This window comes from Denticeps clupeoides, chromosome 1 (assembly GCF_900700375.1).
Source record: "Denticeps clupeoides chromosome 1, fDenClu1.1, whole genome shotgun sequence".
Lineage (NCBI taxonomy): Eukaryota > Metazoa > Chordata > Actinopteri > Clupeiformes > Denticipitidae > Denticeps > Denticeps clupeoides.
Window position 1 is genome coordinate 17,441,325 of NC_041707.1, and position 27,839 is coordinate 17,469,163.

Consider the following 27,839-nt stretch of genomic DNA (forward strand, 5'->3'; position numbering starts at 1 on the left):
AAAAATGTCACTTTGATTTCCCCTAAAAGAATTACCATTAGCTGAAGCTTGTTTTTTTGATGGGAAACAACTTTTGATTCAGTCCAACCTGTCTTGAATTATATTGCTGGGATTTTCATACCAACTCATTCAGTTTTCCAAATAAAATAATTCAAATGGACTTTTCCTATCGGATCTTGCTATCAGTTCTATTTCTGTAAGTCACAGTCTAAAAAGTTCCACTAAGTTATGACCCTTTCAAATTAAAGCCATTTGATGGATGCCCGCCATTGCTTAATTTAACACTATTATAACATTTACATATTACATAATATTGACAAGACTGGCTGCGCCAGAGGTTCTTTGTCCAGCATCATAACTACCTTTGGTCTGAACTGACCACGCTAAAGCAGACTGAGCTGAGTTCAGTGCACTGTGGGTGCATAGGGTCGCTATTTCAACCTCCAGACCCAATTCTTCTCCAAGCAGTAACAAAGGGCACAGAAATCAGCCCAGTGCAACCCAGTCCAGTGCCATTCACTCTGAAGTAGCAGGCTTCATTCTGAAAATTAACAAAAAGAACTAAAACTCTGAGACATTGGACAAGGGGCTCCTGTGGTGAGAATTTTTTATATTGTGTAATCCCTCTATTGTCTTACTGTGTTGCATTAACATTTACATTTATAGAATTTAGCTGATTTATCCAGAGTGACTTACAATCAATATTTACAGGAACAACCCAGGGTAAAGTGTCTTGTTTAGTGTTAAGTGTCTTGGTAGTAAGTGGGGTTTGAACCTAATGCTTTGTGGTCATCTTCTGGTTCATAGGCAAATGTGTGTCACGCTACTTTACTAACACCTCATTGCAGGGAGTAGGTTGATGAAAAGCAGTCTGTGCATTTTATTAGTAATATTAATGGTGTCCTCTGCCCCAGTTGTTGTCAATTGAGCATTAATTTATGACAGCCAAATGTACTGTACAGCACAGCCCCAATGCTTTTGATCATTCATAGTTACTAACCAGCATAGTAATTAACTTCACCCATAGATTAGTGCATGGGTCACTATTTTATAAGACTGAGATAATGAATGGACAGGAAAGTTCAATGCACAGCTTATCAAAGGTTCTCAGTGTTTGACTGACACAGAGCAGTTTTGTTTATTGTCTGTGTTTTTGTCACTTAGACTTTATTACTGGACTCTGTTATGCATTCATAGAAGCAAAAAATACGAGATGTTTTCGTTCTACTTTAGTGGTGAAAGGAAATCTCATCACACTGAAGAATTGTCAGCGCTGGGGCACTAGGGCCAAACATCTGGTTGGCTCGGTTACACAGATTTTGCTTCTCTGTGATTGGAATTACTGATAAGGTTAACGTACCCGATATGAATCGAGGGAGAAAGGAGACGGTGACAACAAAATACTGCAAACCAAAAGAGGCCCTGCTATTTTACCTTTGGCAATAAATAATTGCATTTCTTGTCATTCTGTCCTTGCTCCTGTATGTGATACTGATAAGGTGCATACAGGACTATAAGGAGAATTTAGTCTTCATTTAGCTTTCATTGCACAGACGCTGTCATGGACTTTTGGCGAAGGGGCTGATGGTTAAAAATACATGAGTGTGCAGGACACACCCAAAACTAGGCACCAGTGTGATATCATATTATTTGGAGAGTCATATCTTATATTAATTTAGCAGTGCATTAAAACAGCCAGGTCATGTGACAGGTTAACCATCTATTATGTATATTTAGATTTATTTCAAAGTCATTTGTTTTGATGTGGACTGCACTTAGAGAATATGTGTCACGGTAGCCCCCCGAGCGGAGGGCGCGGATTTCTGCCGGTAGGGGGCGCCGCCCCGCCGAATGACGGCGGAGCCCCCGGTCGCGCTGGGTGCAGACCGATAAAACCTGCAACCCGGCAGCAGTGGCCGACAAATGTGGCGAGCGCTCGGGGACTTTTTACCACGGAGGACATGTTCCGGTGACCGGTCCGCGCTCCTCGTCCTACTTTCGCGCACGGAATTTTCTTTCTTTCTTTCTTTTCTTTCTTTCTTTTTTTATTTTTTGTTGGTGGAGCGTCCGACCCTGACAGATGGAGCAGCAGTGAGGAGTAGAAGCTGGAACCCGTGAGTTTTTATTCCGCAGCTCCTTCTCTCCGCATCTGGCGTTCAAGTCCCGCTGCACAGCCCGGCCATGCGGCCACCGCCGCGCTCCAGCACCTCAATCCGTCCCGAGTAACGTCCGCCGGGGAAAAACCAGGCTTTCTGTCTCATTATGAGTAGAAGAAAAAGTGCGAGAACGTTGAATGTCCTCGTTCCTGCAGCCTAGTTTGACAATAGAATAATAATAATTATTGTTACTGTGATTTTTTTCCTTCTTATTCATGCACCAAGTCTTGCCACACATTCCGCTCACACACTCAAATACGTAAATATGTGGGGAAAAGTCAACTAGAAAAGGGGGGTCCAGCCACTTACTTTAAAGATTAATAAACTGCGTCGTAATATATAACATTTTATATCAAAATGATAAATACGGAAATAAACAGGACCACAAGTGGTTTTATACAGCACCGTTCACTTTTCCATCTCGACTGCGAAGGTTTAATTAATAATGTTAATTCTTCAGGAGGGTGGGGATAACATGTAATTGCGTTTCAACACACCTTTCAACAAGGCAGGGGTGCAATCTATTGCAGATTGCTGTTATGATCACGTATTATTGGGGGTCAGTGGGTGGCCTAGCGGTGTAGGAATCGTCCCCGTAAACAGAAGGTTGCCGGTTCGAATCCCAAACAGCCAAGGTGCCACTGAGCAAAGCACCGTCCCCACACCCTTCTCCCCCGGGCGCCTGTCATGGCTGCCCACTGCTCATTAAGGATGTTTGGTTAAAAGCAAGACGACGCATTTCATTGTGCACAACGTGTGCTGTGCTGCAGTGTATCACTATGACAGTCACTTCACCCTCATATTGACCTGGTAAGCCAGATTGTTTTTTGAAGCGAAGGAAATTGCTTATTGTTCATTTTTAAAATGAATACTTCAAGTTAAAAAACACAACCTGACTTAAGGAAGAATTCCATTCATTGCTGAATACAGATGCCACATTGGGGTGCTTATGTTCAATATACACCAACACACCTCTAAAACATGCAGTATCGTTCAATAATATTCTACTGACTGTGCAGACCTCATAAAGCGCAAAAGGTGAACAATCATTTATTATTTGGACTAGGGTGCATGGCAAGAAAACAAGCAGCAAAAGAAGTAAAGAGGAATGGAATTAAAGTGAAATGCTGCTTGAACTTGATTTAACTTGAAAGGGCAGAGGTTACTATTGAGGCGCTGTGTATCATTGCGTGGAGAATCTTGTGTCAGCTCGTGGAAAGCGTACACGCACGCAGACACAGTGCTTTAAAAACAGGAGCTCTAAGCATTTTATTTTCTCCAGCCTCTTCCAAACACAGAAGCGAGAGCACCTCTGGTTTTGTTCTGTAGATTGAAAGTGAGAGAGAGAAAGGGAAAGGTCCGCTGTGTGTCGGCCTGCCTGTTGGTGAGTGATTGGGACCGCGTTGCCGAGGCACTCTCTCACTGAAATAAGAGCAGGACAGACGATCGGGGGTCAGTACGGCGTCCCATCACAAAGCGAACTGTCTCTTGGCCAAACGCCACTGCCACAATTTATTTTTTCACTAATTGCAAAAAGCAAAAATGAATACTTTTTTTTCCTTTACCGGCTCAGGACATGTTGTGCAACCCCAGAGATCTTGTGTAACCTTTGTGTAGCCTAGATTCACTTAGCAGTGGTCAGCGGTGCATCCATGTGAAATTCCCATTCTGGCCTAGCACCGGCGTGGTAAATATAGCACCGCAATTACCACAAGATGCTGCACTCTGCATGCACTACTCAGCTGCAGCGAGTTGGAAGCGTACAGGCTGCACCATAATTCATATGAACACCGCTGCACTTTTAACAACACTTTTAACCTACACGCGGCCACACACTGCAGCTTGCTTCATAGCGCACAAGCATGCAGTAGGGCTGTAATTAACATGAGGCATGACACACACTGTGCCGTGCTTGTAATGTTACACTCTTCCTGCCAAGTCTTGCTGAGTCATGGAAATGAATTTGAAAAATTTCACTCTTGCTTTAGTGGTTTACAGTTGTACTGTACTGTATCAAGTACAATGAATGGATTTACAGGATTGCACAGTTACTGCAGGATCAGACTACATTTTAGCCAAATTAACCTGTGACATTTCTGTGGCATTGTATGAATATGCTTATAGATATAAATGATGGATTTAAAAGATACACAAATTGCCGAATTGTGCTTATTTGATTATTTGGGTAAAACAATGGAAACTGCAAATGTAATCTGACTACTTGAGATTATTTTATGGTTTGAAGTGTAGGCAGCAAAGCTATGCTATGTGTTCTGTTTTGAGTACCAGTAGACTTGTAATGCTACACTGCCCGTCCTCATCCCTAATATAGTGGCCTGTTCCACTAATGCTACCACCCACAGTCAGATATGAGATAGTCTCATAGGTAAATCCCAACATAATTATGGGTTTAATTAAATGTGCATTCCACATATTCAGGTTATGAACAGGTTCTTTTAAAGCAGGAGGTAGATGGTGGAGTAAAATCCAGACAGCATTTGTTTCTGTGGATGTTTGCTGTCTTGGCACGACTCAAAGTGCAGCTTTGGCTCCCTGTCTGCTCTGAAGTCTCCGGTTAAATTCATCCTCCCACAGCTGGATTACAGAGAGCTCCAGGCGAGCTCCGTCTTGGTGGCAGGGCAGAAATGAGTTTTGCGTGGGTAGATCTTCACTCTTTAATAGCTATGAGGTATGGATTTATGTGATAAAATGGAGTAGATGAACGTCAATTCTGGAACCAAAACATTTTGTCCACTCAGCACTTTGATTTTGATCGTATGATCGTCACAATTCAAGAATATTGACTATTCAGATGTTTGAAAGATGTGTCTTGAAAGTTGATACCTTTTCGTTAGATTTTTCATTAAATATTAAATATATTACATTTGTTTTGATGTGGACTGCACTTCGAGAATATGTAAATATCTGTTAGAGAATATTGAACATCTGTTCCAACAGTGTGCAAATCATGTATTAGCTGCAATTGACCTTGTTTCATGTGGGATTTTTTTAAATGAAATGCTGTTTGTCCATGTTTAAGATGTTTCAGTGGCACCTCTATTCACTGTGCATTCTGTTCAGAACATTCTGTTCTGTTCAAAACATTAGTTTGAGTTGAATGCACTGATACTCAGATCTTAGATTCATAATGTCATTTTCAAAATTCTGAAGTAAATTTTGCAAAAACATTTTATGACTTAAATTTGAGCAGAAAAAAAGTATGCCTGAATTTGGTGACAGTCATGTTTCCATTTTGTTAGACATTTTTTGAAACCGATATTTTATGTAATAGATAAAGACAGGTAAAGCCCACTCTGTGCTTCATAGAGGATGTAGGCCTGAAGGTTGAAAGGTGAAGGACATGCAGTGGTTGTTGCAGGCTGTGGAAGCTAAATGTAATGGTCGTGGATATCATCTCTCGCTATGGAGGCTGAAGCTGATGCCAGGCCTGAGAGGGGCCTGTGCAGGGTATAACGTGTAAAGGTCACTGTCCAGGGCTGTAGAAAGAGATCACGCTCCCCCATGAGGAGAACCCATGGGAGTGCTCAGCCAATGAGGCAAAGGGGGAGTCTTGGCTCCGCCCTGAAAAGAAGCATGTGGACAAAGCAGGCCCTGTGCAGCAGCCGAACTGCACTGTGGTCCCCCAAAATGCCCCTCCTGTCTCGGGTCGGCCAAACCTCTGCACAGCCTCAGACTACGGGGGAGTTGAGGGCAGCAGTGTATCCACACTGCTCTGCTTACAGGACACTGGGTGTGGGACACGGGGGAGGTCACTCATTCCATTTCACCTCATGTTTCTGCAAGAACAGGAGACTGTTCATTTTAGGTGATTTGTTGGTATTTAGTTGTTTCAATGACTATATTTTAAAATAATTAAGCTCCTCTTGGCAGTTCCTCTTTTGTACAATTGTTAAAAAATTCTCAGGATCATGAAAAGGAAAGAATCTCTAAAATCTGGATATGTGATATGAAATATTATTAAATATTATTAAGGTTGATATAAGAAGGCCTTCATAGCATGTGACTATGAGAATAAACCTCCATTTCCATAACTGTTTGCATCATTCAGGTTAACATCATACATCACTTGATCGCTGTCTCAACAGCCTTATTTAAAATAAATAAACAGAGTACATACCATGTATATGATCCTAAATTTTATTTCCTATGAATAATTTTTCATTGTGATAATTCTCAAAAGGGAGATACAGTTCTGGTGAAAAAGAACAGAGGGTGGCAGGATTTACAGCGCACATTGGTACGCTATATTCCACCTTAGTATGCTATATTAAATTAAAAGCTTTGATTTACAGCTCAGTTGACTTGGCAGTATTTGACAGTATAGGACTGTCATCATAATATGAAAATGCTACAAGATATATGATTATTATCTGAAAGATCAATCATGCTTTGTGTCCTTCCAGCCAGGAGGTGGGGCTGGATGGATTTCTGTAAAAAGTTATATAAAAAAATTTGAACATGCGAACATGTGCATAAATGTGTGCAGTTCTTATCTCTCCACAATAACCCACATCACCAATCTAGTTGCGTTCTGTGTGTGGCTCTCTGTATTTTAAAGGTCCCCTATTATGATTTTTTTTTGTTTTTATATGGTCTCAGTGGTCCCATAATACTGTATCTGAACTCTATTTCTGAACTTCAGTGTTGGTGCAGAATTACAGCCACTTTTAGCCAGTCCCACAATGAGATTTCCCCGGGACGTGCAGTTTTGGTGTCTGTAGTTTAAATGCAAATGAGGAGGAGAGAGGAGGGGTGAGGAGGACAGCGGCCTATAGAAGTGAGCGGGCATTTGCGGAAATGATGTCAACACCATTCACAAACCACAACATTTTGTTGTGTGGTAGTAGCCTAGTAGGTAAGACACTCGCCTATGAACCAGAAGACCCAGGTTCAAATCCCACTTACTACCATTGTGTCCCTGAGCAAGACACTCCGGCTGCATCTGATAAATGCTGTAAGGGTTTAGCACAGACAGGAAGTGTCTGGTTCTTCACTGGTTCACTGACCCCGTAATCAGAAGGTTGCCGATCCGATTTGAATCCCGATCCGCCAAGGTACCACTGAGGTGCCACTGAGCAAAGCACCGTCCCCACACACTGGGCACCCGTCATGGCTGCCCACTGCTCACCAAGGGTGATGGTTAAAAGCAGAGGACACATTTTGTCATGTCACCGTGTGCTGTGCTGCAGTGTTTCACAATGAAAATCACTTCACTTTCACTTCTTCAGTCTCACGTGATGGAACAAAAAATTTAATTGTGCGTCATTTTAAGTCCAATCACTGAGCAACTGCAATGCTTCACACGTTTGCAAGCCATGATGGTCGGTATAGTTCCTTTTTAGGGGAGGGGTGCTAAATTCTCTGGGCGGGCAAAGTATGAGAAACTGGAGGTATGACAACATAAGGGGACAAATTTCAGATCTGAGCTGCCGCTCTCTGAAGAGTGAAGCAGAATGACCAAAGCACTCTTTACACCAATCACACGTTCTAGCCACTGCAGGGCCACAGACAGGTCGTATTAATGTTAAATAGTCTCAAAAAGTGAAATGTTCATGTCATGGGACCTTTAATCCAGGGCGCTTATCTCAACAACTCCGTCGTCCCTGAGGCCTGTTAATGTTTCTGCACCTCTTCCCTGCCACTGCGCCACGTCACAGGGGAATCCAGACAATGCGCTTGTGCCCTCCAGCCTGTTTTCACGGCATAAGTATGATGTTTTTGTTGAGTGGGCTGCAGATGAAAGCTCATGCTGCCGCGCCGTTCTGTGCACTTGTGCTCTGCACAAGGCCAAAGAAACCACAAGCGTGCAACTTTTAGATTAAGACTCTAATTACCGCTGCAGAGCACATCTTTTCCCCATCATCATGCTTTATAGATCGTTGATGCCAGAGCCAGTAAAGATCTGCAATGCAGACGTGTATTCTAAGTAGAACCTTGGTTCTGCCAGAACGTTTTTTTTTTTTTCCTGTTTTCACTACTTGGCAGTTGTGATGCTGTACTTTGATTGATTGGGAGAAAAGTACAGACTCTTGGCTTTGTGTGATGTGTAATTTGTTGGTTTTGGGGATGATCTGAAGCTGTGTTTTGCGTCCCATGGAAAAATGATTCAGCATTTGGACACGTTCCTTCGCACCCCTGGACGATGCTGCCACATAATTCTGAAACCGCTGCTTTTTCCGAGTAAACAGCATTGCAGTGTTCCAGATTGAAGCAACGGACCTCGAACTCACATACAGAAATATGACGCTTCCCATGTCATTTTCGTATCATTGTGTTAGTGTCAAACACTTCAAAGAATTTGACCCCAGGCTCTCTTAAACTTCTGTACAAAAAAAGTGTTCTGCTGCAACATGTGGAATCATCTGACAATAAAAAGAAAGTTTTCTGGAGGGTGTTCCTTTCCAAATGGAGATTGTTGAATGGGATTGATGCATAACTTTATTCGTTCCCTTTATTTCCCTCTTGTCCTACCAGAAGGACCTGTGGTACACAATGGGTAAAGATAGAGCAGGTATATTTAGCTGTACGTGAACCCCACCAGTGTCCCGTTTGTGGCAGCACCACCGTGACCCAGTGTTTTGGAAAACCGCCTGGTTTGAGAGTCCTTGGGAGGATGGGGTACACAGTGGATCTGCTCACACATCCACGGTCTGGTCTATCCATAGATCTGCCCGTGAACTGTCTTCTGATCTCTTAAAAACGGCCATGACTGATGGCCGGCATGAGGTGTGGACGTGGCCACTTGTTGCTTTGGCAATTAACCTCTGATCTGGCGCTTTCCCTCCTGGAGAGACGGGGGCTGCGTACACCCATGATGACAATCTTTTTTGTCAAGTTCTGAGGAAATCTAAAATATATTTTCACGATCCTTTAAACGTCGCCTGGATAGATAGCAATTGCATTAAAATTGAAAATGAATTACAGATCCAACTTTAATTAGAATTAAGAAGTAGACGTATTTCTAAGCATTTGCTTAAGTCACACATGTAAAAAAAAATACCGAAATCGTTGCTGCTCTGGCCGTAGTATGCACGGAATGGGCACAGGCGTTAGTTATGGCCTGTCCAGTCTAGGGTTTCAGGTCAGACACTCGGGAATAAACGGCAGGCAGTTTGTGTGCACAGATTACGCTAAAGGTGGGGGTTGAGTTAGACAGTGTTGGAGGGGCGGATATTGGCTCAGTATTTCACGGGGGAAATGTCACGTCAGAAGGGAACCAAGCCGCGCTAACGAATCCCCCCGCTCCTGTCTCTTCCACAGCGGACGGAGGAGCAATGGCAGACCGCTTCCCGTTCCTCTGCCTCCTCCACATCAGCATGCTGCTGTCCGGCCGAGGGAGAAGCGTGTCAGCGTTCAGCCTTGACGACACAGAGCAAGGTACGTACCGCCGACTCCGCTGATTGCACCGCGGCGGCCATACGCGGAACCGTTGCATATAATGTTTCTGCCAGTGTCGTGGAGTCACGCTGTGCACAGAGCAGCCAGTTTACTTCAGCTTAAACCTGTAGCTGTGCAGTTCTAAGATGAGAATTCCAGGGTCCAGACCAGGATGTGGTTTCAACCGAGCAGGTGGAACACTCATTGGATCCACCGATGCAAGTAAATATTACGGCCCCTTTACTCTGCGAGCTTGAGTTTTAGTATATAGCTCAAGGAACACCTGCACCTTCACTTCCCACCTCTTCAAATTCACCACTTAAATAACATTTTCGATCTTGGTACAGCTTCTATACTTTTTTATTACAGATTAGTTGCATAGCATCATGATGGCTGTTATTCTCTTTCATCTGCACACCACATAAAATATGCTTAGCAGAGTGTGTGCAAACTAGCTGTCATAATCATAGTACACACAGTGAGAAGGTCCATTACTGTGTAAACTTAACATGTGGCATTTGTCTGGCCAGAGAATGCTAAAATCAATAATAATATTGATGGCAAATAAATGACTTTGATAAAACAAAGTTCAGGGACAAGATTTGGTGTTTTGTGTGTGTGACTGGCATCAGTACCAAAGGCTACTATACAAAAAAATAAGCTGTTTAAACAAGTCGCACTGAATAGTAAAGATTGTGTGTGTGTAGATTTATGTCTATCTATCTATCTATCTATCTATCTATCTATCTATCTATCTATCTATCTATCTATCTATCTATCTATCTTTGTTTAGCATTATTCTCAGAGGATATGGATGGCACACTGTTTATTTATTTGCAAGTAATAACAGAAGACGTGTATATGTCCATACATCATTTATATTTTGCAATAATGCTTTGATGGAGGATGGAAAAGTGCATTATTCAACTGTAATGTTATGAAATAATATGATTTAAAATATAAGAAAACAATTAAACCCATCATGCCATGTGACCTGAAAGCACTGTGGGAAGTTGGAAAGATAAAGGAGATGAGACAAACAAACTGACTTAAAACAACATTTTCAGGACGGAAATTACTGTCTATAAATCAATTCTGGCCCAATTTATTTTTGTGGGACACAGTTATGACTGGCATTGTGGTTGGCTGGTCTGACCACATCTACTCATCAAACTACAAAGCGTTCTGTGAAAAACATGACACCGTGTACATTTTTCTTACACCCAGTGATATATTTTCACAATTTTGAATCTTGAGTTTTGATAATAATAAATTGAGTCATTAATTTGATTATTCTCAACAAACCTTTTATGCATGATGCATGAATTGTAATTGAAACTGTAATTTCATGTGACATTAGTTTGGGGTGCTAGTAGACTAGTGGGTAACACAACCACAAAGTCACAAGTTCAAACCCCACTTACTACCATTGTGTCCCTCAGCAAGACACTTAACCCTTAGTGTCTCCAGGGTGACTGCCCTTGTAACTACTGATCGTAAGTCGCTCTGATAAATGCTGTAGTGTTGGAGCATGGACCATAACACAGCCGATTATGCTGAGAAATATCATATGATTCATTTAGCAGTAAAGCAGGTGCTATTTTTTACTATGGCCTCAGTGAACTGATGTCGTTCTACGTTATTACCACTGTGAGTCATACAGCGAGAGTGCTGGTTAATGAAAGCATCACATACCTCATCTCTCCACTGCTCTCACTTATTCAAAATTTGACACTATACAATCACAGAACAATTATCTTCCCTTCTATGGGAAATGATTAATATATATAATTAACACATAGTGATAAAATTCAATTGCAGTGAATATTTAGATATTTATATTTTATATTTATATGAGTTGCGAAAGCTGCGATGTCTCCTGCTGCCTTTGTTAACTTAGAGTAACAGTTGGTCTGAATTGATAAGTGGCTGTAAGATTTAGATTTCAAGTTTATTTGGAAACAGCAGCTAGTTTGCTATGTGAATAAAAAGTTTAATTAATGGCTGTTAAATTGTTCCTTAGGTGTTTGGGGTAATTTTATTATTGGGGTTTCGAATAATGAATGTATATGACTGCACTGATGTAGTATTTATTAAACCTGCTGCTTTAATTCTAAACCAAAAGAGGAATAGAGCATGCAGTTTTCATTTTAAGCACTGCATAGTGTTGCATTATGACCTTATAAGATCTTATAAAAAGGAGTAAAATCTGTCTCTATGTGCAAAAATTGTGGGGCCAGCTTGTAGCTATAATTATTGTCAGAGAAAAAGGTGGGAGATAATTTAGTGAGGCCATTTTCTCTTTGCACTGAGATTTCATAAAGCACTTTTCATTCTAAAGACATGCGTTTAAATAGAAGAATTAGCTGTCAGATGAAGAGCTTAAGTGAAGCAAAGACAGTTTGTGATGTTTAATTGTACTTACAAAAAATAGAATAAAAATTGAATTCTAAAATCCATTCATCCAATGTCTAATCCTGAGTAGGATTACTATGAGTGATGTTGGGACCAGGGATCACGGAATGCCGGTGAAGCAACAAGACAAATAACCACAGGCGATACAAAAGTTGCACCTAGACGTACCGTGTTTGACAAATCTCAGCGTTCAGTGATGTGATTTAGGCGATTGATGTGATTTAGCAGTTAGATAGTGGGATGCCATTGACTGACAGGCATTTACAAGAACACCTTGAATGTGCATTAGTGACCTGTGAGCTATAATGAACAGAGATGAGGGAACATTTAAGCTGTCTGGTACCATCAGTGTTCAGGCTGTAAAACCCTCATCTTGTCAGCTACAGTGCACTGTATTGCAGACTGATGTCGTTGTGGTGCAGTGACAATGTGAAATGTCTTAGTGTCCTTTTAAACTATTACTTGGGGGGAATAAACCGATAAGTGCCCAAATGGAATTGTTAATGTAAAAGGGCCCTTTTCATACTGAATATATGCCATTTATGGAACCACTCACTGTAGGCAGAACGTGTAACTGGCGTCTCAGACGTGCTGATTGGCCGGGGCGTAGCGAGCCACCCAACGTCTGTACTTAGAGAACAGCTGCTGATCGTTTCGGCAAACACACTCGCCTCTTTGTGCTTTGTGGTTTTATTGCCTCTGAGCACGCTTTAGCAGTAAACATTTCATATTAACACATGTTGCTATAGCATATTGCCGTGATTCATTCGTTTTTAGCACATGATTGGATTGCTGAAACATCTCCGCAAAACAAGCCATTTCAAGTGTCAGGACAAGTTTAGACTTTTTTTGTAATTTTTAAGGGCATGGTGATTATGCTGGAAATATTCCTGCTACATTCTCTCTCTAGAACGTTCTCTGGTTTTGGTCTGCTTTTGAGGGTACACCCAGTTTCCTTATGGATGCACAGCCGGGTGTGTGTTTGCTTATGTGTGTGTGTGTGTGTGTGTGTGTGGTGGAGTCGTCTCCATGCAGCTGGAGATTATTTCAGCTCTGTTCTGGACCAGAGGTTTACACTCCCAGGCACGTTATGTAAGCGAAGGCCGACAATGTTTGTTCTGCAAAGGCGATATGGGTTGAAAATGCCAGATGGAATGTGGGCTACATCTAAAACAAGGTAGTGCTAGTGTTCCTTAAGAAGTTCAAGTTGACAACACTTTAAAATGCCATCTCAACTGTCCAGTAATATCACCTTCTAGAGCTGTGGCTCATACTTGATAATCGCTGCTGCCTGAACGCAGACTTTTACTGAGAACCATTCTAGGATGAAAGAACAGGCCTGAAATGTATTCAAAGGAAACCATTTGCTGACTAACAGCACTGATTCCACATTCTGGAGCAAAATGAAATGCTAGCATGCGGAAAACCTACATGAAGCCTCCAGACCACGATACAAGCTTAGTTGTAAAAAAACGAAGAGGCTGTGGCTTCATTCCACAATGTCCCCACTCCTTGTTAGAACATCATTTGAAGACATAAGCATCGGGAAAACTGGACTAATTCGAAAGCATGCTGAACAGTTTCACTGAATCAGTACCAGTCTCTGCTTGCCCCCTTCTGCACCTGATACATGGCCCTTGTCACAGCCTGCATGCGTGAACAATTCCCTGTCTCAGCACTAAACTGATATTACTTTTCTAAACAAATAATGGAATAAAGCCTATCCAGAGGCTTTGCCCGTAGCTAAAATGTAGGACTGTTTCAATAGTCATCCATCCCTCATAACCCTCAGCCAATGTAAAGGTGGCAAGTAGGCAATTCGTGTTAAAACAGGAACCCCACATTTGTCCGCACAGTCCATCAAAGGGAAGACTGCCTGAAAAGGTTTCTCTGCAGTCAAAGGAAGCTTTATCCTTTTCCTTTCAACAAAGCGCTGAAAGTACTTTGACAGACTGATCTTCAGAGCACAGTTTGAGGAAGCGACAAAGAAGCAGGAGAGGCAGTCAGATGGCTTCAGTCTGTAATTACAGCAAAGACAAGCAATTCAATATCTGAACCATATTATTATTGCCATCATACATACACATACATCATCAGTTTACTCAGCCACAAGGGTACTTTTAATGTAATTTATATTAAATAGATTAAAATTGAAGTGCCCTACTGTTTTCAGAGGTCCATTTTTGGGTGTGGGAAACTGGGACAGAACAGCTATAGTCATTGAAAGGCCACTTGCTCCCACTGCCACTCAAATGCTGGCTCAGCAGCCTGTCATATTTGGAGACGTTCCCAAGCTGTTAAATGGGAACCCTCCAGCTCATGCAGGGTCATTTCTGGAGCGGAGCCCTCACCTACAGGGCCTCTGTTATTCATACATACATCTTATTCAGTTGGTTTTAGGCTTTTCATGTGCTTTCAAAGACAGATTGCAATGATGGGCCTTGCTTTGTGAGTGCATTGTGTTAAATATTTGCTGTGATAGATACAGAGACCATACACCAAGAGTTTTCTAAGGTCTATCCAAATTTGACACTATTTGACACAATTTTTTGCATTTTTTGAAGCTCACAGTGGCATTATGTAAGGATGCACGGATGCACTCCTTAGTAGAAGTATCGAGTTTTCTGTCCAATACTCGTCCATACCGGGCAGCGATACCCAATAAAAAAGTGAGACTGGGCTATTGTAAGCATGCCTTTTCATCTACTATTGCATTCATGGCTGCAGGGTTTCTTGACACTTAATAGCAATTGTGAGTTTGAATTGTGGCTCCGGTCTTGTATGTGCAGAGTTTGCATGCTCTCCCCATCTTGGCGGTTTCCAGTTTCCTCCGCCATCCAAAGGATGAATTGGCAACTCTAAATTGTCTTTAGGTATGAGTGTGTGAGGGAATGGAGCGTGAATGGTGTGCAGCATGCTTTGGGTTTGCATAGGCCATGACCCTCATTTAGTAAATCTTGCACATTGCACCATTAAATAATAAAACATCACAGAAAAAGTACATACAATGATTCTCCACAGTTCCTACTAGGGCATAAAAAGGTGTCTGTTTGTTTGGTGGGTCCACATTTGTGTATTTGGCCAATATGTAATCAGTTTTTCAGTTTTAGTTGGTGTGTGTGTGTGTGTTATACTCTGAGCATATTTGGTTTGGGTTTGAAGCCTCATAGGCTGTCACTTGCTGACCATTAGTTTTCGTTTTATTCCCTTTAGTAAGGGGAGTTTCCCCTGTTGTGTTAATGTACGTGTGTGTCTGTGTGCACAGTAATCAGCATGTGCCTGGGCATGTATGTACATTTCTGTCTTTCTGTGTCAGGTTCAGTCATTTTTGTCTACGTGTGCATTCCTTAGTGTCTTAGCAGCTGACTTTGTGCTGAAAGCATCTGCTCAGGGAAAAAAAAGTATAATTTGAGTTCTCATGTCGTTTCCTCTAAGCAGCCTGAAAGCATTCTGAAAAACAGAAAAATTGACGTCCACAAAGCAGTTGAGGCGACAAGAAGCTAGCATGACATTTTCAGGTAGCGGTTTCCTCAATTTGCAACGTTATTAAGAAACAAGTCAAATAAAATTTACCAGCATGTATTCAAAGTGGAGGACTGCTCATATTTTGGGCTTGTACCAGCAAATTCTGGAAGCGAACGTCAGATCTGCAGTTAAAAATAGCGAACAGATTATTGGAAACACACCTCACCATCTACTAAGAAATACCTCAAGAGTGCCGCAAGCTGGGGCTCTCACAGTCCCCTGGCCTGAACGTCACTGAAGGTCCGTGGCTAGATCTCAGCAGAGGGGCAAGGCGGTCCGAGAATCCAGGCCAGAAAGTGTTTACAAGCTGAGATCCTTGCCAAAGGGGGTGTTAGTAAGTAGTGCTGCTAAGTAAGCTCAAGACATTTTTGTTTACACAAGCCTTTTTAGATTCTGAGAGTATTCTTAATGTGCTGCTTTACCCCACACCTTAAAACTAGGCAGAAAAGCCTTCTAGTCAGTCAGTCTGTTATACGTACAGTCTGTTCTATGTACAGCCATTTAGACAGTGAAAGTTGTAATAAATGTCTAAGTAAATTTATTTCTTACTTACGTTTCCCCCTTTTTTAAAAGTGAATTGTTCCCGTAAAGGATGAAAGAACGTTGATGAAAAATAATGACATAAATGGCATCCCCTTGAACTTTATTCCTTTGGTGAGCTTATGCTCACTTATGCCCATAACTTGGACATGCCATCGTGTGTGAATTACATTTGTTACAAACTCAATAAATAGCTGGATGAATAGACAACCAAGTTCACCAAAAGGGGTGTAGGTGTCCTGTGGTTATGCAATACTGGTTTCTAATTTCTTTTAGAATTTCTGAATACACAGTACATATATGACTCAGAATTTGCGGGGCAGGGTGGGGGTGGGAATACAGGCCATTGACCCCCTTGGTTAAAATGCCAACAGTGCTTGATCATTTTGGCATCATCTTGGCTACAGAACAGGACATCAGGTCTGTCTCACCTCTTCCCTGAACCCTTTCTGTCCACCCCTTCTGTGTTCTATTATGAGATAGTCCCAGACATAGACATAGAGGGCACTTTTCAGCCACCACACGTGTTTAGCGGTGCTGGAGTGGACAAGCAAGTAACACAGCTTTCAAACTTTTCAAGTTTCAAAACTTCTCTGTCATCCTCTTTGATAAAAGTTGGATGCCTTTAAATTAAATAAAAATTTCTAATTTGTAGTTAGCAGATTTGCAATAGTACCCCCGATTGGTATAGGGTGTTGAAACATTCATGTGACCGTCACCGTGATTGATTGATATAATTGCATCAGATGAAAATTTAAATATCTGTATAGGTATTTATGTCCTAATTTTTGTTGTGGTGAGCGTGTATACATAAAATATAATTAATTTAATATAATGTTACAAAAAAAAACAAAGCTAAAAACTTTTCAAAAAATGCAAAAACCAAAACTTTTTTTTTTTTTATAAATAAGTCCTCGCTATTAACAAATCATATCATGAAACAGTTTGGACCAATAAAAAGTTAACTCTTGCCAGTAGTGCTGCTAATCAGAGCATACATATGTGCATATTTCTTCATATTCGTTTAGTGTGACTGTATGCAGCACAGCAATTCAAAAACTAGCTTCTTTTATCTGACTTGGTCCTGGTGATGTTTCTGTTGGGAAATTCTGAAATGTCTGGTTGATAAAACAGTTTGTCCACCTCTAAAGTAAATATTCTCTCATCTGCCATTTCTCATGGTTTCCTGCTTACTTGACCCTCCTCAAGTAAGCCAGGTGTTTTTTTTCAAGACACGTTTATGTTCTGCTTTTCCTGCATGCAAAGGATTAATTGTTAGGAGTTCCACAATGAAGAACTGGAAGGATATATACAGTTTTCCTTGTCTGGAATTGTGAAGGTGTATTGCAGCCCTTCACAGAATTGCAGCAGGATGTATGCTAGACATCAGGATCTGAAACATAGTATGTGCCATACTAAGACCCCAGTACCCTAAAGGGCAAATATTTCTGTGTGCAGCCTAGTTTGAGTGATAAATGGTGTTTGCGCAACGGCACAGATGGAAAAGGACAGCACTTTAAATATTTGAACTTAAAATTTCACAAACTCTGGAAAACTGGCCAAGCCATTGTTTGCGTAATGATTAGAATCAAGCTGATAGCCTTCTGGGGTTATGAAAACTTTTCACTCCATCCGTCTGTGTCAATGGCAGCAGAGTGAAGGGATCACTGCAGCTGGTACGTGGCGTTTACAGAACCATGGTTTGTCATGCGCCTTAAAGCTGTTATGTATGTCATTGCTTCACCACAAAATGTCCAAAGCTTTCATTTCACAAGTTAATGCAGAAAAACCAACACAGCAACTGACTGGACTGCTGTGGCACAATCAACAATGATTTAGTCCTGACAAAATTTTGATATACTGATTATTGTACCAGTATATTCCTTTTAACATTTTTAAAAATGCATGATTTATATGCAATTCAATTTGCTTTTATGTAAAATTTAAACTCTATCATGGCCTAGTGGTGCTTCCTTATATGACACAGATAACAGCATCTAAATCAATAATCACAAGTCAGTACCTCCAGGATTTCATGATAAATGTTTGTGATTGTTGCAATCTAAAATGCCTGAATTTGCGGCAACTTTAAAAAAAAGTTGTATTGTTTTTGTCTGGGGTAGGCTGCTGTGAAACTGCTGTAATAATTGAGACTCCATTAGGGTGATGGTCACACTTTTGACCACCCGGTAAGCACATTACAAGGAAAAGGGACATGCAAAAATAGTTTAATGCAGAACAATCCGTGGAATTTTTGTGGGTTAATGAGCAGCATTCCTGTCACACTTGTATGTTCAGTAACACGGAAGTCAAACTGATTGCGTTTGAGGGATGCAAAATTTGGGAAATTCTGCGATAGGTCAAAATTGCAAAAGTGCAAAACGCATATAGTTCGCGCTGATGGCTGAATTTGTATTAATGGTTACGATTGCAACATAGCAAATTCCTGGAGGGACCGATAAGTATCATGACATAGCCAGAAAGTTTTCTCAAATAATTAATTAGAATGACCTGCTCTAGTTCCATAAATATACCAAGTGCGTGAAATAAGTGAATATTTCTACCATCCGGTTGCATGTGATGTGATTGTCACAAAATTTGCAGTATACATATAAGTACATCCATAGGCCCAATGTGAATCTAGCTTTTATTACCAAATTCATGATATTATTAGTAGCCATTTCTAAAATTGTAGTCACAATTCTAAAATTGCAGGTATTCCTACTGCGGCTTCAGTAATGATATTACTACATATACCTGATGGCGTTGTTTTTGGTTATTGTCATTGCAGTCATACTGTTCTCACAATATCTCACTTTTTCCAACAATGCAGTCACTCCAACATACCCACGGAGTCTCGCAGATTCTGCTGTTGTTCTACAAATGTCACTGTCACTGCTCCATCCCAATTTTTTGTTTCTTCAGTGACCGAAACAGCAGAATGCATCAAGGCCTTGTTCAAGATTTAGGTCTTGTGTATGTATCTCTGCACAGCTTCAGTTTCGGTGAGGCACTCATGGAGACTTGCCTCCTGCCTGCCCCCATGATTTATCTGAGCTGCTAGGGAGCAGAGAGGTGGATCAATCCCATCTGCTTATTTATGGCTGTGCAGGATGGAAGGCAATGGAAAGTCTGGGCACTATGCGCTTGGGAAGGAGAAGGGATTAGGAGGAAGAAACTCATTTCAGATCACACATTCTGAGCTGCACCCTTAGATAAGGTAATATTTTCTGTGTGCGACAGCTTCATCAATATGAAAAGGAGCTCCAGAATGTAAATTCTCCCAAAATCGAGTAAAGTCTGCAAACCTTTGGTAGCTATGTGCCATAAGGTCTGATGGCTACATTTGCATAAAGGATTTATGCTAATATTTTTTATTTTAATATCAAAATATATTTTTTTAATTAAAAGTTACATTAATGCATGCATGCCCAATAACCCATTAACTGTTACATTTAGTAAACAAAGAATTCCTTTTAGGAAAAATTAAGCTGGTTGACCAGTAAGGTTTTTCTTCGATGGATCTGGTTTAATACCCGCTGATATTAAACTTTACTGAATATATTAATGAGAGATAGAAGTCCAAAGTCCAGTTTGCTTTTTCTTACACCCATATTGACCTTCCTTTCTGTTCAGACACGGAGAGACCCCATTTGACAGACTGTGTCTCCCGAGATCTGGAGACCTTCAACTGTTGGTGGACTGCCGGAAACTTTCAGAACCTCTCTGAGCCTGGAGCCCTGAAGCTCTTTTACCAGATGACGTAAGGATTAATAAAAAAACAACACACACACACACAAAAACTGTACATAATAAGGGAGGAGGGTAGACGCCGTGCATTTTGGTATTTTGCCTCACTTTTTCAATTTGTATATAAATCTACTACATGAATGGCTAGACAGGGAGAGCTGCAGGACGTTAGCAGCATGATTGGGGGAACATGGTCTCTGTGCTGCTGCCAGCAGTGACTAATAACTTGGACTCTAGAGTCTAAGTAGCTCCTGGGCAGCCCCGCTGACACGGTTATCTTTACTAATGAGCTAAGCTGATGCTCCTGTCTCCACAACATACAGAGGAAATGGGACTAATTGGCTTGAAAAAGAAAGAGATGTAGTGGCTGTTTTCCTAGTGCTTTGGTGATTGCATACCCTCCATTTGATAGCTATGCCATTTTGCCAGCTACTAATGGTTCTGTTTCATAGAAACCTGTTCGCTCTTAACGTGAAATGTTTAAAAGGTACAGCATCTGACCTGCTGTTGTAGTATCATGGAAGACCTGGATGCATTATGGGCGTAGTACAGTACAGTATGTGGGCACTAGACAGGTCAGAACTTAAAAATAATATTGACCTAAATCAATACCTTAAGGCACTACTGCAGTGCTACCTAGACAGTAATTTCATTTTCCTACTAAGTGTAACTGTAATGCCTCACTCAAAACTGTGAAAAATGTTATATCTTTAAAAAATAAAACTGTCCATTGGCCAACTCAAAAACAGCACAACATGTGTGTCCTGCTGGTGAACATTTGAAGGGTGCTGATCATCCTAGCTTAATGAATGGCACCAGCGAGTGATAAGGACCAAACACTCATATGAAAGGGTGCCATCTGGCTGAGCCCCAAGGCACCTGGGCATCACAGTAACAGTGTATGTGGCACTGGTCCCACACGTATCATCACCATGACTACACCCATCATTCACCAAATGCAGAATTTGGCTTCGGAATTTTTCTTTTATGGTTGGGTTATGATTAAATATCCAACATTAACTGACATCTTCAGATGTAAATGGAAGAATAATGCCAATGTTGACTGAGTTTAGGGTACTGCCATGTGAGGAATCATGTTTCAGGATGGGCCGGGGCTAGGTCTTTATTTCTTTACATTTTCTTTGATTTATGTTTAAATGCAAATATCTTGAAACCCCAATTGCTTTTAACTTTTTAAAGAATTAAAATAGATGTTCATGATTGTACCACCCACAGCTCCTTGTCCAGAGAATGGAAGGAATGTCCACACTACCTGAGTCTGAATGAGTGCCACTTCAGCAGAAACTACACCAAGATCTGGTATCCCTACTGCATAGAACTGCATTCTCCAGAGGATAACATCACCTACAGCCATAAATGTTTCTCTGTTGAGAACATAGGTGATCAAACTCAGAAGTCTGAAATATGTTATTCTGCAATAAATACAAATTAATGAGTAAATGAGCTGTTAATTATAACTGGGTATGGTCCATAATCTTATATAACTACAGAAAGATGTAGACCTATACTAATTATGTCATATGTTGCATTCAGTGAAACCAGACCCCCCAGTGGCGTTGAACTGGACAATTCTAAATGTGAGCCTGTCTGGGCTGCATTTTGACATACTGCTGAACTGGGAGCCTCCACGCTCTGCCTCCACGGACATTGGTTGGATGAGCCTGTCGTACCAGGTGCAGTACAGGAGAAGGAACGCCTCACAATGGGACATGGTGCGTCAATGTGTAATGTACACTGAGATTAATAAATTCTCTTTCTATTGCATTTGGTAACCACTGTATCATAATCAACACAAGATTGTTTTAGGTGTTTATGATTCCTTGCCATGTACAGTAGTTCTTCAGGATCAAAAGGAAAGCTAATGTTTGAAGTTACGTATGTAATATGTGTTAACCTATGCTTGGTTAACTGTCATATTTTTTCAGTTGCTCTTCAAAGCATTTTAGGATCACAGCTCATAGACAGCCACATACTAAAAATGTGAAATGTTGCTGTTTTTTGCTTTATGCAGTTTTCCTTTCCTTTCAGCTTGACCTGGAAAGTGGCACTCAACAGTCAGTGTATGGGCTTCGTACAGACCAAGAGTATGAATTTCGTGTGAGATGCAAAATGCGGACCTACAGCAAATTTGGAGAGTTCAGCAACACTATATTAGTGCATGTCCATCAGATACCCAGTAAAGGTGAGAGGGATTATGCATTGGTTGATAATACATATGTGTATAAATAATTTTATAATTTATGTGGTTTTTTTCTAATAAACATGTTTTGTTAACAGAAACATCCTTCCTTGTGCCTCTTATCCTCATCTTTGGAGTTGTAGGACTTGCAATCCTTCTCATACTTTTCAGCCAGCAACAGAGGTAACAATGATCTTTCTCAATTATATTTTCATATTTTTGCATTCAGCCATGAATAGTTATTCAGCTTTGAATATTAGTCATGGTGCAGTGTATGTTATTATGTGAGAACTAATTTGAAGACAAGTTTAGAATTCCCTGGTGTCTTTAGAAGTCACTACCACTGAAGTAGTCACTGTTTATTTCTTGAAGGCTAATGGTGATACTGCTACCACCAGTTCCAGCACCCAAAATCAAAGGGATCGACCCTGAACTGTTTAAGGTAATTTGTTTTTGTTTTTGCGTGCTTTTCTGCGTGTTTAAACACATGCATGCAATTCATCCTTCGGGAGATATTCACGAGTGGCTTCATTATGTATTGTAATTTATTATAATTACAGTTATTAAAAATAAACCTTGTTAGTAACACTGTCATGAGGAACTAAACAAATGTTGGGTATTACATTAATGTGGAAAAAAATTAGCATGGCTAGTGTATAAAATTATTTTGGGAGGTCAAACCATTTATGAAACTAAGGAAATGTTGAACCAAAGTGAATGTTTTCCTCTAAAAACAAGATTCTTTTATTTAAATCAATTAAAAAAAACATCAGTTTTTATAGGTTCATATTAAGCTCCAGGAAAGGCTGTTCGAAGAAAATGTGATCGTTCAGATTTGCGTGATCCCCTGAGACAGTCATCGACCGAACATTGCCATCACCACATCCCCCAGGACTGTGTAAACAGTCCTGCAGGTCCCATTCAGTACAGAATGCTTGCTTAAAAGCTGAAAGGGCATTCAGGTACCACGTAGATATATTTATACCCCTGAGATGTCAGTGATTTTCAAAGCAACGCTCTGGTTTTAAAACCAGAAGCATGTCTTATAATGAAAATGTTTGAAATTATAGAAGGTATGGTTTGTAATGTAATGGCGGTGGTATCAAAGGTCTCATTGGGTCACGATGGCGAGCTGCAGGGGGAAGGAAGCGCTGAGGTGGGACATTCTGGGAATAAGGATTTTATTAAATAATAAATAAACAATGGCGCGATGGCCGAAAACAGGGGGAATAACGCGGAGAACAAAAACTAGCCCACAGGCATGTTGCGATTGAACGCAAGAACTCAAACTATACACGTACATAAGTTACCAGGTTCGCACCAGAGTTCACCAAAATGTCGCTGCTGCAGAAGGGGCGGAGTCACAGACTTTTAACAGTTGTCTGGATCGATTGACCCCAGCTGGCAAGCTCACCTGGAGCCAATCCTGACACAATTTTTTAAATGAAAATATTGTGAAAAAACTTTAAAGTATCTCAAATTCTAAGAATATTACCTAGTATCATTCAAAGGCATAAATAATGACATATTTCAGCCCTACGGAGACCCTATATTTTCAGGCCATGTGCCTTTAGTTTTTTTCTCAACAAGTTGACTGGTTGCTGTCTTGTTAGTAATTATCCCCATAATTATGTTTGTGTGTACTAAATTGAGAGATGCCCAGCATTTACATTGTTTTAATAGCAATATACAATTTGAGATTCTAATACTTTAAAATACAAAGAAATGTAGGCATGTAATCATAGGCATTACTACTATTATCTTACATTTTTGGCATGTAGAAGATATCCTTATGTCAATTTACAATCAGTAGTGATGGGGACAATCCCCCTGGAGCAACTCAGTGTTAAGTGTCTTACTCAGAGACAGAATGGTAGTAAGTGGGGTTTGAACCTGTGACTTTGTTGTTTTCTGGCAAGTGTGTTGCCCACTAATCTACTGTCACCTTCTCTTGGCTCACAAACTTTCTCCCCTCACACAGAAAGGAAACAGGGATGAGTTGAACTCTATCTTAAGCAGTCAGCACATGTATAAACCCAACATGTTCCCGGAGGACTCATGGGTCGAGTTCATTGAGCTGGATGTGGATGAGGCCGCAGAGAAGGGCGATGGCTCAGACACACAGCGGCTCCTGGGCCTCCGGCAGCTGGGCTCGTCTCACACTTTGTGCATCAAAGACGACGACTCGGGCCGGGCCAGCTGCTATGATCCTGACCTGGCGGCAGACGCTGAGATCCTGCTCACAGCCACCCTGCTGCCCCCTGCACACAAAGACAAGGCAAGTGCTGACCCCCCTCTAACTACCTGGAGCGGCTTATCCTCAGCTAGCCCAGGAATCCCCCTCCAGATCCAGCCTCCAGCCCACACTCACCCCAACCACACCCCTATCTGGGCCAACATGGACTTCTATGCCCAAGTGAGTGATGTGACCCCCACTGGCACAGTGGTGCTGTCCCCAGGCCAGCCTCCAAGCAGTATGCTGGAGAGAGCAGAAAAGGAGGAGAACAAGAAGAATGGCATAAAACAGGATAGAAAAGATGATTATGAAGAGAACATGAAGGAGTTGCTAAATTTCCAGATGCTGGTGGTGAGCCCAGATGGAGGCTACACAACAGAAAGCTGTGCGAGGTCTCTGAGCTCTGAGATCTCTCCAAATCAGGGTTCCTGCCAGACCCTGGTGTCTCCATCCGTCGAGAACCAAAGGGATCAAGGCCTTTTCCCATCTTCTGCCCATGCTGTCGAGGAGTATCAGAGCCCTCACCTCCTCACAAAAGCTCCCCTGAGTGCACAGGTCATGTCGGACTACACAGTGGTCCAAGAAGTAGACTCTCAGCACAGCCTGCTGCTCAACCCAACCTGCCCTCCTCTGGTGCAGCAGCCAAACCCCCCTAAACACCTGCCTACGCTGACAACCATGGTCCCCATGACCCAGGGCTACCTCACACCAGAGCTGCTGGGCAACCTCAACCCCTGAGCCCAATGCCCAGTGCTTTTTACCACGCTGCTGGACACCAAAGTCACAAAGGCAGATGGGAATGACAGTAGTGGTCCTGGGACTAAATGCTGCAGACTCTGCAGTCTGGGAGAGGGATTCCCTTGTTGTGTGGACGGAGCCTAGCTTACAGCCAGCCAGGTTTTTTATTTGACCTTTGGGGAAATCACACTCAGATGTACAGAGTGCCAAGCTTGTCAAGCATATAGACAAACTTAATACTGGCCTTTATGCATCAAAAGTGGATATTTACCTTGCCATACAGGAATAAGCTTTCTTGGTTTCATGCTCAGTGTCACAATATCTTGTTTTCATCTAAGCTTTTCAGAGTTGGATAACAAGAGCACGGTTACAAGAAATAGCACATTACTTATGTAATTTGCATAGATTGATGATTTGTTGAAACACGCCAATTGTTCAGCACACACCAGCTTGGCTAAATAAAACAGGGAGCTAAGGAGTCTACCAGAAAAATGCCAGCATGAACACATTTTTATAGTTGCTATAGTCTGCTATTTAAAAAATGAACAATTTAGTGATATAATGTACACTACAAAAGTGCCATAAGAATTGCAAACAAAGCAGTTGTAATGCCAATCATTTTTCCCTTATATATGAAAACTTTTGTCTTAATCTTACATGTAAATGTATTTACTATTGTGGAGAAGGTAATGAAATGCTTATCGTCTGGAGGGTTCCAGTAGCATAATCTGGTGTTTTGACACATCGGGATTGACCTATATGCATGCTAAGTGGTAGCCTGATTGAATTGGGCCTATATTTTGAATTAGATGTTTTTTAAAAAAAAAAGTGTTTTATGGTACGGAGAATGCACATGCCAGAATATTTTACGGCAAGACCCATTCTATGTTTACTACAGCCTTTTATATGGGGAAAAGTGTCCTTTCCAATATTGCTTCGGAATAGCTGGGATTTGAACTGGATATTCACTGTTTTTGTGTGTAGTACACAGAACTTTAATATAGTGCACCTGTGTTTTCCATGAAAAACACTTTTTTCCCCCACATGAAGTATCCAGATAATTTAGCATTTGTAATATTTCAGCAAATGTACAGAGTTGACTTTTCTAAAAGGCACAGAAACACACACTTGCCTTGATAACGTCGCTTTGTGATGATTTTCATTGTGTTATGATATGATACTGTTGCCATAGTTTCGGAGCTACTAGCTATGTTTTATATAGTCTGTGTGTTTTAAAAGCTTTAAAAGTTGGTAGAGCCCATGCCAGCTGCATTTAAGCTGTTTGCATTTCTGGACTCATCAGCAGTGGGGACTTCATGAATAAGCTAGATGGGATAAGCTAGACGGCTGGGAAATGGAATGACATACGAAGCTGCTGCAAGCATGTACTGGGTAAATAACCCATCTATATTCATACAGACGACGTACAGCCCACCATTATACCTGTATATGAGAAATATGTTATGTGCAGAATGTATTACAAGCTGAGCAATGTGCCATATTTACTACATTTTAACAAAGATGCCTTATACAAGTGCAGATGGGCTGAAACCGACTGCTGCTGTGGATGCGGATAAAACCGGCATGTCTACGTTCAGACAGAATTGTCTTAATCAAGCTCTTGTTGTGGTGTAATTTAGATCATATGTTACTTGAAAATCTGCTGCTTTTATAGTTTTTGTTTTCTTTCTGCTCTATTGTGTAGATTGTCTTCAGTGTATATAAATACAAAGAGAAATATGTATAGAAATATCTCGAAAAAATGAAGCTTTGACCGCAGTCTTGTTTTGTTGTTTGGTGTTTTATTTGTGTACAGACTAACAAGTCAACTATTACACACTTATTTCAGCTTATAATGTACAGTGTGTTTGATGCCCAGGCGCAAAACGGGAAAAAAAAAACATGGCAAAATTTATAGAAATATTATGTGGATGAAGTGCATTCAATATCGATATCATAAGATATCTATATTTATTAGTTCCACAAGTGGGAAATTTACATTGTCACTGAAGAAAGTGGACAGTTCAAAACACAGACAATACAGTACAGGCCAAAAGTTTGGACACACCTTCTCATTCAATGTGTTTTCTTTATTTTCGTGACCATTTACATTGGTAGATTCTCACTGAAGGCATCAAAACTATAAATGAACACATGTGGAGTTATGTACTTTTCAAAAAGTGGAGACCTGGCCTCCACAGTCACCGGACCTGAACCCAATCGAGATGGTTTGGGGTGAGCTGGACCGCAGAGTGAAGGCAAAGGGGCCAACAAGTGCTAAACACCTCTGGGAACTCCTTCAAGACTGTTGGAAAACCATTTCAGGTGACGACCTCTTGAAGCTCATCGAGAGAATGCCAAGAGTGTGCAAAGCAGTAATCAGAGCAAAGGGTGGATATTTAGAAGAAACTAGAATATAAAACATGTTTTCAGTTATCTCACCTTTTTTGTTAAGTACATAACTCCACATGTGTTCATTCATAGTTTTGATACCTTCAGTGAGAATCTACCAACGTAAATGGTCATGAAAATAAAGAAAACACATTAAATGAGAAGGTGTGTCCAGACTTTTGGCCTGTACTATAAGTCGACTGTATAATATAAAAGGTTCCATGTACAAATAAGCAAATAAAACCAAATAATATAAATAATCAGGTAAAACAAGGACGCGAGGCTGCAGTCAGATTCTCGCCTGGGTACAGATGCCACACACCCTGGGCATTGTGGGTAATTACAACTTTTCAGACCCGCGTCGGGGGGGCTCGCTAAGTGGGAACAGCGCCGCTGGAGGGGCGGCCGCCCCGGGAAAGCCGATCGGCCGATTAGGCGGCGCGGCGCACTTAGCAGCGCGGCGGGCCGCTGATTGGCGCGGCGCGGCGGC

General features: G+C 41.2%; 1 protein-coding gene across 1 annotated transcript; it reads left to right on the top strand.

The window, feature by feature from the left end:
* The first annotated feature begins 1,894 nt into the window (after nucleotides 1-1,894).
* ghra (growth hormone receptor a) lies at nucleotides 1,895-26,737 on the top strand. Its single transcript, XM_028975054.1, has 9 exons — nucleotides 1,895-2,114; nucleotides 9,438-9,554; nucleotides 19,671-19,797; nucleotides 21,021-21,184; nucleotides 21,339-21,517; nucleotides 21,834-21,987; nucleotides 22,083-22,167; nucleotides 22,357-22,426; nucleotides 23,966-26,737. Exons 2-9 carry the CDS (start codon nucleotides 9,452-9,454, stop codon nucleotides 24,956-24,958), a joined length of 1,875 nt encoding a protein of 624 aa, XP_028830887.1. The 5' UTR covers nucleotides 1,895-2,114; nucleotides 9,438-9,451; the 3' UTR covers nucleotides 24,959-26,737.
* The last annotated feature ends 1,102 nt before the right edge of the window (nucleotides 26,738-27,839 follow it).

Coding starts and splice junctions, on each gene's coding strand:
- ghra (XM_028975054.1), top strand. CDS start 9,452: ATGGCAGACCGCTTCCCGTTCCTCTGCCTCCTCCACATCAGCATGCTG. Junction 21,185..21,338: donor TTTCTCTGTTGAGAACATAG/GTGATCAAACTC, acceptor TGTTGCATTCAG/TGAAACCAGACCCCCCAGTG. Junction 21,518..21,833: donor ACGCCTCACAATGGGACATG/GTGCGTCAATGT, acceptor CTTTCCTTTCAG/CTTGACCTGGAAAGTGGCAC.